Source organism: Lissotriton vulgaris, chromosome 6 (assembly GCF_964263255.1).
Source record: "Lissotriton vulgaris chromosome 6, aLisVul1.2, whole genome shotgun sequence".
Lineage (NCBI taxonomy): Eukaryota > Metazoa > Chordata > Amphibia > Caudata > Salamandridae > Lissotriton > Lissotriton vulgaris.
In genome coordinates this window covers 802,840,995-802,853,401 of record NC_141694.1, presented here as the reverse complement: position 1 = coordinate 802,853,401, position 12,407 = coordinate 802,840,995, and the positions used below count along the sequence as shown (strand labels likewise).

Sequence of the window (12,407 nt, the reverse complement as noted above, 5' to 3'; positions counted from 1 at the left end):
TCTATGCATTTTTGCCCCATTATCACCTTATTGACCTTCTTGCAATTTGACTCACTGTTTAAATTAGGTACATTCTCATACTCTATACCTAAAGTTTGGCACCAACAATGTTAAAAGATTTGGCTCCTGTCTCAGCTGTCATTTGGAAGTTTTAACAAATTTCTTGAGTTGATACTACAAACTTGAAGATACCGGTTGTATGCTCCTAACATCTCTGAGCCCTGATTGGGTAATGTCAGATTAGAAGAAACCTTTGGAGAAAATTGTAATAATGCAAGTGTATTCTTTCTTTGAGTACATTGAAAGTCTTATTCATTGGTGTCAACCCGGCACAGTAAAACTCAGAGATAAAGATATTCCTCTGAGTAAACTTCCTCTAGTCAGTATTAGAAAATATTGTAAAGTAACTTCTAGTCTTGCCCTACTACTGCAAATGCTGGCAGTGAAGGCTGTTTTTTTCAAGCTAACATTAGGACTGAATGTTCTGTACCTGACCCTAATTCAGTGAGTGTCTGATAATAGATTGTGTTCTCTCGCATCTTAGTATCACCAGTAAACACCTCCTCCGTGCCGCTGATCAGATCATCTCCAGTAGCTTCATAATGATACAACACATTATATATTGTGTTTTAATCGAAAGGATCTCATCTTGCAGATTTTGAGATCTCTGCAGGATGACTTTACTAAGACTCAGCATAACACCCCCCTTTCACCCTCTAGGATTACTGACAGCGAAGTTCTGAATCCCTGATGACTCCGAAACCAGTATGCTTCGATAAAACTCATCTTCTGATACCTTTAGAGTATGGTCCTTCTTAATACATTTGCCCGCAGAAATATCTTATTCTGGCGTACCAATATGTCTCTGGTTTTGAATTCATATTTCATTAGTCTCTTCTTATCATAACTAAGACATGCCATTTCCCACAATGACTAGCCTGTGGTGCCATTAGACAGGTGTTTAACTGCTTCCCTTACCACCCCTTGATGCAATCAAAAAGATGTTAGCGCACTTTAAAAGTGACAGTACCCTAACATAGTATAACGTATAACTTCTACTGGAATTGCCAGATCTGCTTATACTTTCAACAATTTGCAAATCCTGCTTGCTGTGTGGGCCTTTTAACTCCCAGTGCAATATTCCACAACACTAGCAGTATGAGATGGCTAAACCTTTAAACAGAGACACTACAGTGACATTGGGGGCATTGCAACTCCATGGTCCGCTTATGGAGACTTATGTTGAAGTAGCCTGGTTTTTGAGGATAGAAAACTGGAGTCCATTTCTACCTCACTTAAATGTATTTGGAGGCTTAGCACCCTTGCCTTTTACCTTACAGAACCCCTCCCCTCGAAAACACATACACCTATTCAAATCTATTGAAGTTTTGAATGGTGGGGATAGTCATCGAAGTGTGTTGTACTGCCTATTTGCCAATGTTCTAGCTGACTCGTTACCCCTCACCCTGCTTACAAAGCCCACATCCCAACAGAAGCCGAGATGGATGAATTTCCTGCACCAGGTGAAAACTCAGTGATGTGCTTGGGTTTGTTAAACCATTTCCACAAACTGCGTAGAATAGAGCGAAAGGCAGTACATCACGTCTGAGCGAGCTGTTTCAAGTGTGGCTTGAGAAAGATGTATATGGCAGAACTGTGGATATTGAAGAGTAGATTCAGGCTGCTCAAACTGCAATATCAAAATTAAAATCAAAGATTGCATCATAATTTTTCAGAATTAACGCCAGTGGAAATTTGCTAATTTGTGGATTTTTGCCCTTCTTGATCTAGTGAACATGGCTGCTCATCAATTCAATAGTCTTTTAACTTTTCATTTGCAATTGGATGTTGTTCTAATGTTTCAACACTTCCACATATTATTGGCGCATCCCTTTTTCTTTAGTGGGGATACCAGAGGCACAAGCCTTAGCACCTAAAAGATTTATAAAAGATAACTTTAATCAGTGCATGAGATGGAAGTGTACTGCTGTAAATCAATCAGTCAATCAAAATAAATATTTCGGCATAAGCCATACAAGTGATCAATAAATAACATATAACTCACACAAAGAACACAATATTGACGTTGAAAGATCACATTTCGCAGCATATCCAACATTCATATCTTACAACATGCAATTATTTCCATTATTCAAAAATTCCCTAAAATAAATTCATGATACAAGAAGTATGATTGATAATTATATTAAAAAGTGTTCACTATATATAATTTTAAAAGATTTTAAAACCTTAAAATCACTTTACAGCAAAAGCAGCCCTCCTTTTCCCCGCATCTGGCCCCAAAAGTTTTCAACTGCGCAAGCATACAGGGGAAGTGGGACTTATACTACCTGGTGGCTTAGGATGCCCAAGTGCCTCCACACTGATGCAATCCAGAGAAAGTGAAACCTGGTGTAAGCAGGCCATACGAAGAACACATGCAGGATTATCTCTTTTTTTTACCTTCACAGAATGGGCAGGCCTCAACAGCTGAGCCCTTCCACTCTGCGGTGAATGCCTTCCCAAGGAGGTGTGCCAACTCTAAACTGGCGGTATAGCTTCCTATCAGATGGGAGTGTAATTAGATACCAGTGCTGCTCTAACGCATACGTGGTCTTCAAATACTCCAGTCTGTTACTGGGCCTATCAGAATGAATGTGCTACTTATATAATGAGGGTTTATATGTTCTATGATATATGGCTCTGTACTGCTTTGATGACCTTACATAGATTGTTAGTGTGAATTGTCTCCTCTGCACTACTGCATATTACAAATCTTTCACATAGAAGTGCTTTAAGCCAATTGGTCAGCCGACGAGTACAAGCTGCGGTGCTCTTTGTAATTCTGCCACCAAAACCAAACAAACCACCTTTTGTCCTCTACTCGCCAACATCATCCCTACAGATAATGTTCAGAATAGAGAGCTCAAAACTATGTGTGCAGTAGGCTAATTGTGGACAGGTCCTGTGTTGCATGGGTTCATCTCTGTTCAGTCCTCTTTCTTGTGTTGTTTAGTGTTGTTGGAGTCCCATGCATATAGCGCAATAGGCAGAAGGACTGTGGGCATTCTAGCTACCACAGAAACAACATGGCTATGTTTAGTTCTTGATGTTTTGGCACGGAGCAATGCGTTCTCAGTAAATGTTGATATAAGCTTGCACATCCCTCCATGGAAAAACTTCTATTTTATGGTATCTAGTAGTGAACAATCACATAACACTACCTCTTACTTTCTGTTTGTAGTTCGAGCCTACGATAAACGGATAGCTTGTGATGAAGAGTTTTCAGACTCAGAAGATGAAGGAGAAGGGGGACGGAGAAACGTAGCCGATCATAAAAAGGGAGCCAAGAAAGCCAGACTTGAAGAAGAAAAGAAGGAACCAGAGGACAAAAAAACAGGTATGGCTGGAGTCCATAATATTTGGTTTATGTAAAGCTGTTGCTTTGGTGCCGACAGTAGAATCTGAGAATTTTGTTAAAGGTATTTGGCCATTGATGTAAAAAAAACAACAACAAGAAACGGTGTAATACAGAGGTGTAATTTCCTGGTGAAACATTGAATTATAGTAATGTTTCTCAACAGATGGTGTCATCAGATTGCCCTCCGAAATTAATTCAACAATGATTTTGGCGCCAGTAACTGACTGGGGACAATGCTGCATGCAGAGTGTCGAGTAATCCTTGTCTGATGTAAATCTTGAAAATAATCTAATCGGCTACAAAGTTGTGTACTGGTTTAAATGTTGTGTGGCACAATTTGAATTAGTTTGGAAGTACTAATACAAAACTGATTTTATTGTCTAACCACAGAGTGGAGAAGAAGAGGAATATCTAGCACAAATAATACAATGGAAAGGGAATTATTGTTTGTAGCAGAATGAGTTTCTATTTACATTGAAAAACAAGCATTTACAATGCAATGGGTCTCGCAGCATTAAAGTTTGAGTTACTGGCATTGTAAATAACAATGCTTTGCATTAGATTTTTTTTTTATTTGCAACTATGCAAGATTAAATATTAGGGCCATGCTCAAAGCGTGGGGTTAAGAGGAGGGTTAGGTTTTTCACGTTATTTCTAAGAAACAATGTTGATTGATAACACTGAAGTATTTTCGTGGATATGACCGAATACAAGCTTTCAAAGAAATGTTTCAACCCCACCTTTCACGGAATCGTCAGTTTCAATGTAATGTAAAGCAAATCGCACTTCAGATTGTGTTCAATGCAAACATTTTGCTAGCACTGTAGTCGTCATAAATGCACCGAGAAGAAACAGATCTAACAGTTCACAGTCCTTAGAACACAAAAAATAAATATATGCCACCATAAACTGGAATACTTGGATACATGTAATGCAAGAAGCCCCCGGTATATTTATGATAAACGTTATCCAACAGATATTCGGCTATCACTAGTGACACAACTGTGATTTAAGCTATAATCAACCCAAAACGATCTCAATGAGAAAGCAGCTGAAGTAGAAAACACGAGTCCTTCGCACATGCCCAGCTAAGCCCACAGCCATAACGAAGTAGCAACCAAAAAAAAACTATCAACATTATGAAATTCAGAGAAAATACACAGACAGAAGAAGCCAAGGATTTGTCATTTTTAATATTGAACAGGTGCACCAAGCCATAGTTGAGCACTTTAACGATTTAAAAGCCATACAAGGAATATTAGTTTCGTAACCTCGAACAGCACCGTGTAATGGCTTGGGAGGTAGGGCTGGCATAAAACTTAATCAGCTGACTACCTTGGGATGCATAGCTAACATTAACCTGCTGTGGATCAGAACTGATAACACAGATATTAGACGGATTATCATCAGTTTAGTACAATCCACGAAAGAAAAGGTATTAAAAATGCGCAGTGGTGTTGGGTGCAGCAGAAGACACTTTGCAAAGGTTGACTGTTCAACTTTCAGTGGCGTGTTGCTGTTTTTCTGAATCAAGCGAGTACTTACAAGGTGAAACTCTTCTCCTGACAGTGTTAATGTGTAAAAAAAAAAACTAAATAATGAACAGATACTATTACGAAATGTGACGCATTATACCACATAAATAGATTTTTCTTGATACATAAATTAGTCAAATTTGCAATGCAATAGTATTGCCGCTCCCCTGGACTGGAGCCCCACCCCGTGAAAAAGAAAGAATCACTGCCGCCGCCCGGGTGGAAGTCAGGCAGGCTGGGGGCGGGACGACAAGACAACCCGTAAGCCCAGGCGGGAGCGTACCCCGCACTGGGACGTGTGGGCAGGAGGAGAAGGGCGGCCGGCACGAGCGGGGCTCCCGTGAGGTGAGAGAGCCCCGCACCGAAGGAAGAGACCGCCGCCTGCAAAGAGCCCCGCCTGGAGAGCCGGAGATGAGTACCGATGAGTGGGGGGCCTTCTTCCTTTGCTGAGGTGCGCGTGGGGAATCCGAGGGGCATTCTGAAGATAAGGAGAGCAATCTGGGGTTGTATAGGCAATCAGAAAAGGAATTATTCAAGTTAAGCAACTTGTTCGTTTTGTTCAATAGTTCATTTGCCTCAGTAGGCTGAACCTTCACCCGTTTTTTTTTCCCATTTTCCTATTTGAATAACCCACACCAATCAATATTGAATTCTTATATTCAGTCTTCTTGTTATAAACCTCAATCAATAAATTGTCATTTCCACCACACACTATCCAATGCGTGTAGTGTTTTGTCTCTGGAGGTTATTACACCAACAGACTTTATCAGGGCTAAAGTTGAGCAGATTTCTAGTACAATAATTAATACATGGTTCAATATCAAATACAAGTGAGGCATATTGAATCACTACCATAGTGAGTATACCATAAAACCACAATGCACAGTGTAAAAATTATTTTAAAAATTATATATAGTGAAAACCAAGTAAAGCTAAGATCCCAAAGGTTATAGAAGTCAAATAAGTAATCCAAGTGTGACATGAATAACCAATTGAATCCATAATATACACCATTCTCAATGTACAACAAATAAAACACCAAACAAATGGTCATGCACCTACAACAAAATAACAACCTTTAAAAACGTTGAAATGAGAAGTCAGATTAGAAAAGAAATAGACCCTTCACAGGACCAAAGTGATCAACAAAGTAAATTAGTGGTCAGAGGGTTTACTTAATGTAGGTCAGATTGCCCAAACTATTCCCACGCGTGCTGCACTTAAGTATGTGGATTCTGAAAAGTATTTATAAAATTCATTAATAATATTCCAACATGATTTATAATGATCTCATAAGCAGTAGATCAACTCAATATGTAATGCAACCAAAAAATTGCATTTTAAACTAAATCAAAATCCTGGTAACAGTACATAGATTTACCACGTGTTAATACTAGAAATAAAATAAAAAACGCTTAACCGACTATTGTAAGGTGAAAGATTTAATCAGCACATATCCTATATTGTTAAAGTCATCTTTTTTTCTTGTGCCCATTCAATATCCACAAGGCTCAGAAGTCCATAGTCCACTAAGGGTGAGTAGGCGGCTGCCTGACCTCACGCGCGGTCACAATGAGTTAATTGGGCTAACGCTTGAGATTGGAAAGCGCATCTCTGCACCGATTTTTAAAGTTTATTTTTATCGATTAGGGCTTTTTTAAAACTGTAATCCTACCTGCAATTTCATATGCACTCTGCCTGCTAACTGCGTCGGTCTCCGCAGCACTAGCTGTTTGAGTGGAGGGCGTGTTAGCAGCAGACTGACCCCGCGCTGCACTTCCGGCCAGAGGGGGCGGAGCCGCGTTTCCGCTTCAATCCCAATTTAGATCGATGTACCAGTGGACGCGCGCAGCGGGTGCACCGAAGGTGCGCCAAAGGTAAGCCCGTCTGCACACGACCGGGCCCAGGGGCCAGGCTCCCTGTTTAACGATTGGAGTATTCAGCTAAAGAGTTACACTCACTCAATTCTATAACCTATACCATCAGTAAGGCTACACTCAGTAAAATAAAGAAATTAAATATTCAACAAAACTGCCTCCATCCATCCTCCCAAAAATCCTCCGAACATAAAACCAGCTCAGCTATCAAAACTCAGACTGAACTGAAAGTCTCTACCCTGAATACACGATCCCTACAAAAACACCACCTGGAAATCTTTTCTCTTCTCCAGGATGAGGACATAGACATACTGGCGCTTACAGAAACCTGGCTAGGAGATAGCTCAGTAGCTCAGTGCCAGATATCATTGCTTCCCTTCCAAATGAATATGACGCCATGTGGCATAATCGTATTGACAACATCAGGGGGGGGGGGCGTGGCAATTCTCTGTCTCTAAAATAATGGCAGAGAACGTTGATTAAGCTGACATACTGGGGTTAAAATGACCTTTAACAATTCCTGTCTCGCTCTTTTGACAGTATATCGCCCCCCAAAATCAACCTCGCAGTTAAACCATCTTTTCAAAACCATCATCTCTGACATTCGTACACGCTATCAGAGAGTTTTAGTAGTGGGCGATTTTACCGTACACTGGGATAAAAAAAACTAAAGATACGGCAGCTTTACAGCTGGAGATTCTTATGACCACACTAGGGGGGGTCATTAGGATCGTGGACGGACTTGAGTCCCCTGAGTAGGAGGGAACCTCCGCATGGGCTGCGGAGTTCCCTCCTGTGCAATTAGGATGTGACCGCCACCCTGGCGGTCACATCCTCTATTTTTAACATTGCGGTGGGTGCGGCTTCAAGCTGCACCCGCAACAATGTTAAAAATGCACGCATTGCATTTGTATGTCGACAGTGGCAGGCACCGCGCGGTGCCTGCCGCTTACTGCATACAAATGCTGGGGGGTACCATAGGTACCCACCATGTGCACCCCCCACCCCCCCTTCACCTAGGGGGCCAGCAACGGGCCCCCGCAGTGAAGTTACACATGCTTTTCCACGGCAGAAAAGCCGCAGCGGAAAAGCATGTTTCCGAGCACATCCTCATCTGGCTGACGGTGTCTGAGAGACACCGTCACCATATTAGTGCTTTTCCGCTGCGGTTGTAAGCCAACCGCGGCGGAAAAGCAGCGGACGGAAACCAGGACCCACTAGCCATCCTAATGTGGCGGTGGGTCTTAGAGGGTCCGCAGAGGATTTTCCGCATCCTCCAGGCCGGCGGTGGCTTCCGCCGGCCCGGAGGATGCGGAAAATCCTCCATCCTAATCAGCCCCTTGGTTTACAACAACTAGTAGAGGTCCCCACACATATTAAAGGTCACACCCTGGACCTTGTTTGGACCACCCACCCGGAGGTTACTCTCACAGACATTGTACCATGCCTATGGTCTGATCATTCCTTAATAAATTGTTGTATTCCAATAGAAGGCCACCTGACTCATTCACCCCAAATATGGAAAATGGTACGCAAATGGAAAAAAATTGATCAAGTAACCTTGACGGACATTCTCCTTACTTGTACCCCGCCTACTAGTAAACTAAGGAATTTAGATCAAGAATGCGAAGCATTCACTAAAAATCTATGCTCGGTTATCGACCAGTTAGCACCCGAACGGAAACATAAGATCAAAGAAGAAGCAAAAGGGGCCCCCTGGTTTAACTCCTCACTTAGAGAATCCAAAAGAAAGCTTCGCCATACAGAAAGACGGTGGCGCAAAACCAATGACCCCGCAGATTGAGAAAATTATAAGTCATTGCTCAATTCCTACAAAAAATGCATCTTGACAACTAAAGCTGAATATTATGAAGCTAGAATAAATAATGCTGGAAATAAACAGAAAGAAACTTTTAGAATTCTAACCGAGCTCAGTAAAAAAATAGATGGTACACCAGTAGAAACCCTTTATTGACTGTAATACTTTTCAATCTTTCTTCCTTGAAAAAGTTAGGATTATTTTTTCAGACATCAATAACACCCCTACTAGTTATTCTCTACCGCTGTGTCCTCAAATTTCCCTTCTGACCTTACACTCTCTAGTTTTCCAAAACTGGACTTAGCTTCCCTTAGGATGCTCATGAACCGAATTAAAACAGGCTCCCCATCAGATCCATGCCCCCATGGAATCTTCTGAATGGCCCTCCCGGGTTTAGAGGGGCACGTGATCTCCCTGCTAAACAACTCTCTAGAGACCGGATACCTGCCATCCAGCCTCAAAGAGTCGAGAGTTAAGTCCCTACTAAAAAAGCCAGGGGCAGACGTGACCAATCTAAACAACTACAGGCCGATCTCCCAGTTACCTTTTCTGGCCAAAGTCCTAGAACAGCATGTTCTGAAAACACTTTCATCGTTCCTGGAGGTTAACCACCTTCTCCAGGGACACCAAGCTGGGTTCCGAGCACATCATAGCACTGAGCTGGTCATGCTCTCAGTGCTTGATGAGCTTAGAGTTATGGCTGACAGTAAAATACCCTGTGCCCTGATATTATTAGATCTATCAGCGGCATTTGATACTATCAGCCATACTCTTCTACTGGAGAGACTTACTACCTTAGACATTCAAGACCTAGCCCATCAATGGCTTGAATCCTTTCTGTCTGGTAGATCGCAAAGGATCCAACTGGGCGATGCAACATCTGACCTAGGTCCACTCGACTGCGAAGTCCCCCAGGGATCCGCGCTGTCCCCACTCCTTTTTAATGTCTACTTGCAACCATTAATAACAGCTCTTGCAAATATGGGCTGCAAAATCTTTAATTAGGCGGACGATACCCAGCTGTTATTCAGCATCGACAACACAGTACCTGCCCAGACCCAAGCCCAAAACATCCTCAATTTTACAGTGAGTTGGATGACTACCAACTCACTAAAAATTAACCCGGACAAAACAGAGGTCCAGGTCATCCCTGCAACTGAATCTCCCTGGAGTGATCTGTTTTGGCCCCAGGACCTAGGTCCTACCCCTATACCAAGCTCAACTGTTAAAAGTCTTGGCATAAAAATTGATCACGAACTCTCAATGGCCAACCAAATTTCATCTGTGGTGGGTACGTGCACGGGACTAATTAGACAGCTTTGGAACTGGTCCCCCTTCTTTCTATCTCCACACTCCGTACGATTGTTTCAGCCATCATAATCTCAAGGTTGGATTACGGGAATGCCCTATACCTGGATCTTCCCCAGACATTGGTAAGTAGATTACAAGTAGTCCTAAACGACGCAGCCAGGTTGATCCTCAGATTACCTAGACGGGCCCATGCCATGCCGTTGTTGTGCAAACTGCATTGGCTCCATATAAAACAGAGAGTGAAATTTAAGAGCCTTTGCATAGCCCATAAAGCTATACACGGCCTAGCACCGGTCTACATAAAAGAACGCCTTGAGGTTTATACCCCTGGACGCTCATTACGCTCTTCCGAGGCACAACTGCTGTCATGCCCTCGGTACAAACTCTCGTCAAAAGGTGGGAGATCTTTCTCAGTGCTGGTTCCGCAGCTTTGGAACAAGCTACCTGAGCATCTCCGTAAAGAACCCAACTTGCTCCACTTTCGGAAATCACTCCAAACTCTCCTGTTTAAAGAAGCCTTAAACACAGGTTAAGCTCCTTGATGATCTGTGTCCTCCACCATCCTTCAGTCAGCTGTTCTTCTCCCCTGGTTCCAAGCGCCAAGAGACCTGCCGGTGATTTGGCGCTATATAAATCGCAAATAACATAACATATCATAACTAATATTTGAATTGCCTGTTCTCTTATTGAAGATTGGCTTGAATATAAAGTTATTGGAGTTTACGGTATTATACATTTAAGATCTTTTCACTAAAATACATTCATTTCTTTTCTAGATTCACATGCTGCTAATTATTCAGCCATGTAGTGGTTGTGTCAAAAAAAGATTAATGCAAAAACGAAACATCATTCCGATGTTTCGTTTTCGTATTAATCTTTTTTTTGTTTTGTTCGGGAGAGTCATTGTCGACCACCAGTTGCTGGTATAACCATCCCCTCTGTGAAGTGAGCTGTACGTCCCTGAAGTTCCTGCACATATTTGCCATTTTCTGATTCTTTATTTCACCTTTGGGGTCTGGAAGCAAGATGGAAGAGCTCTGAGAGTCATGAATAATCGGTGGATTGTCAAGGAAATCCCAGATTAAAAGGGTTTTTAAACCAGCTGCATACCACAGGAGGCCACTTGCAATGAGCGGAAGCCAAAAGGGCCTATCTTTGAATCAATGGAAGAGTCATCAGACCGGAAACACATGACTGGAAAATGCAGGGAGGTGAGGCAGCAACGGTAGGTGGAGAATACACTTTTCAAATTCTGCCCAGAGTGTCACCTCATATTTGTGCAGAAAGACACTCACAAATTTTGCAGATTGTGTTGCCCAAAAGACCATAGCACTTGAGGATCAAGTGGCCTCTGCGGAGTTTCATCCCAAGACACTAAAGGTACCAGAGAGATAATACTGGGCACACTACGCCATGGTCGACACCTTATTGAAGCAGTGGCGAGGAAGATGGGAGAGTTGAAGACTCCAAATTGGCAAGAGGCGGCGGAAGAGTTAGATGATCAGTAAGACCGAATAGGCACCGAAAAACTGAACAAATCAGACTGCAGAAGGTAACTAAACAGCCAAAAATCTCAAACTGAAGTCCTCGAAGACTCCCTCAACCTCAAAACACTCTACACTCAACAGTAAAAGGAAAGCAAAACCTAAAGCAGCCACATGGGTCCAAACACAAGGGCACCGAAGGCAGCTGACCTTCTGAACCCCCCTCGAAACAAAGGGGGGTTAAAAAGAGGGTAAAGGAATGGGACCCAAAGGCCAAGGAGTCACCAACTCTGAACAAGAAGACTCTGCTTACAGGTTCTTTAGAACTTTTGGTCATCTGGGCAGAAGGACTTGGAAATTGGGATTGAGAAAATGACTTGTTGCCATCCTGATTTTTCTCTCTTTCAGCTCCCCTTTCCTGAACTCTGTTATCATTCTGAATGTGTATTGACATTAAACTTTCAAAGTTGCAGGTCTGTTCACACGGGCCAGTTAACCTTTTCACTCGTCTCTCAAACGTTTCTGAAAATAAAGTTCTTCTTGCAAGAGTTTTATAGTGAGTTACAAAAGACTGTAAATCCCTACAACCTTGGCAACAGTCAAGGAGCGCTTCTTGAGCCAAGTGTCTGATCTTGCTTATCAAACAGATCCTTGAACTAATTTAATGCTGGATAAACTGCTCTGAGCTGCTTGTAATGAAGGTCTTTGTGTTTATGCATATTATTAGCAGTAATGTAATGTTTACATGGACACACTGGCTTTTAAAATGGAACTAGTTTATCTGGCGAGCAGATAGGTCGTTGCAGGAAAGTACCCCTTTATGACCAGGTTGCTCCCACTTTTTGCCTGGTATTCGATACAATTTTAACAGAAGTGCACTGGGTTTCAGCTAACCAGGTTCCCAGTGCCAGATCTGTTTCCTTATATCTGTACAATTGTTCCCCAAATTGGCAATTTCTT

The 12,407-nt window shown here is 42.3% G+C and overlaps 1 protein-coding gene across 1 annotated transcript in view; it reads left to right on the top strand.

Annotated features, from left to right (window-relative positions):
- The window catches only part of LOC147708024 (histone deacetylase 2), a 166,837-nt gene that overhangs the window by 129,037 nt on the left and 25,393 nt on the right, over window positions 1–12,407 (top strand). Inside the window, exon 12 of the mRNA XM_086926833.1 lies at window positions 3,245–3,400. Within this exon, the coding sequence (XP_086782959.1) occupies window positions 3,245–3,400 (156 nt within the window). The remainder of the gene's footprint in view (window positions 1–3,244; window positions 3,401–12,407) is intronic.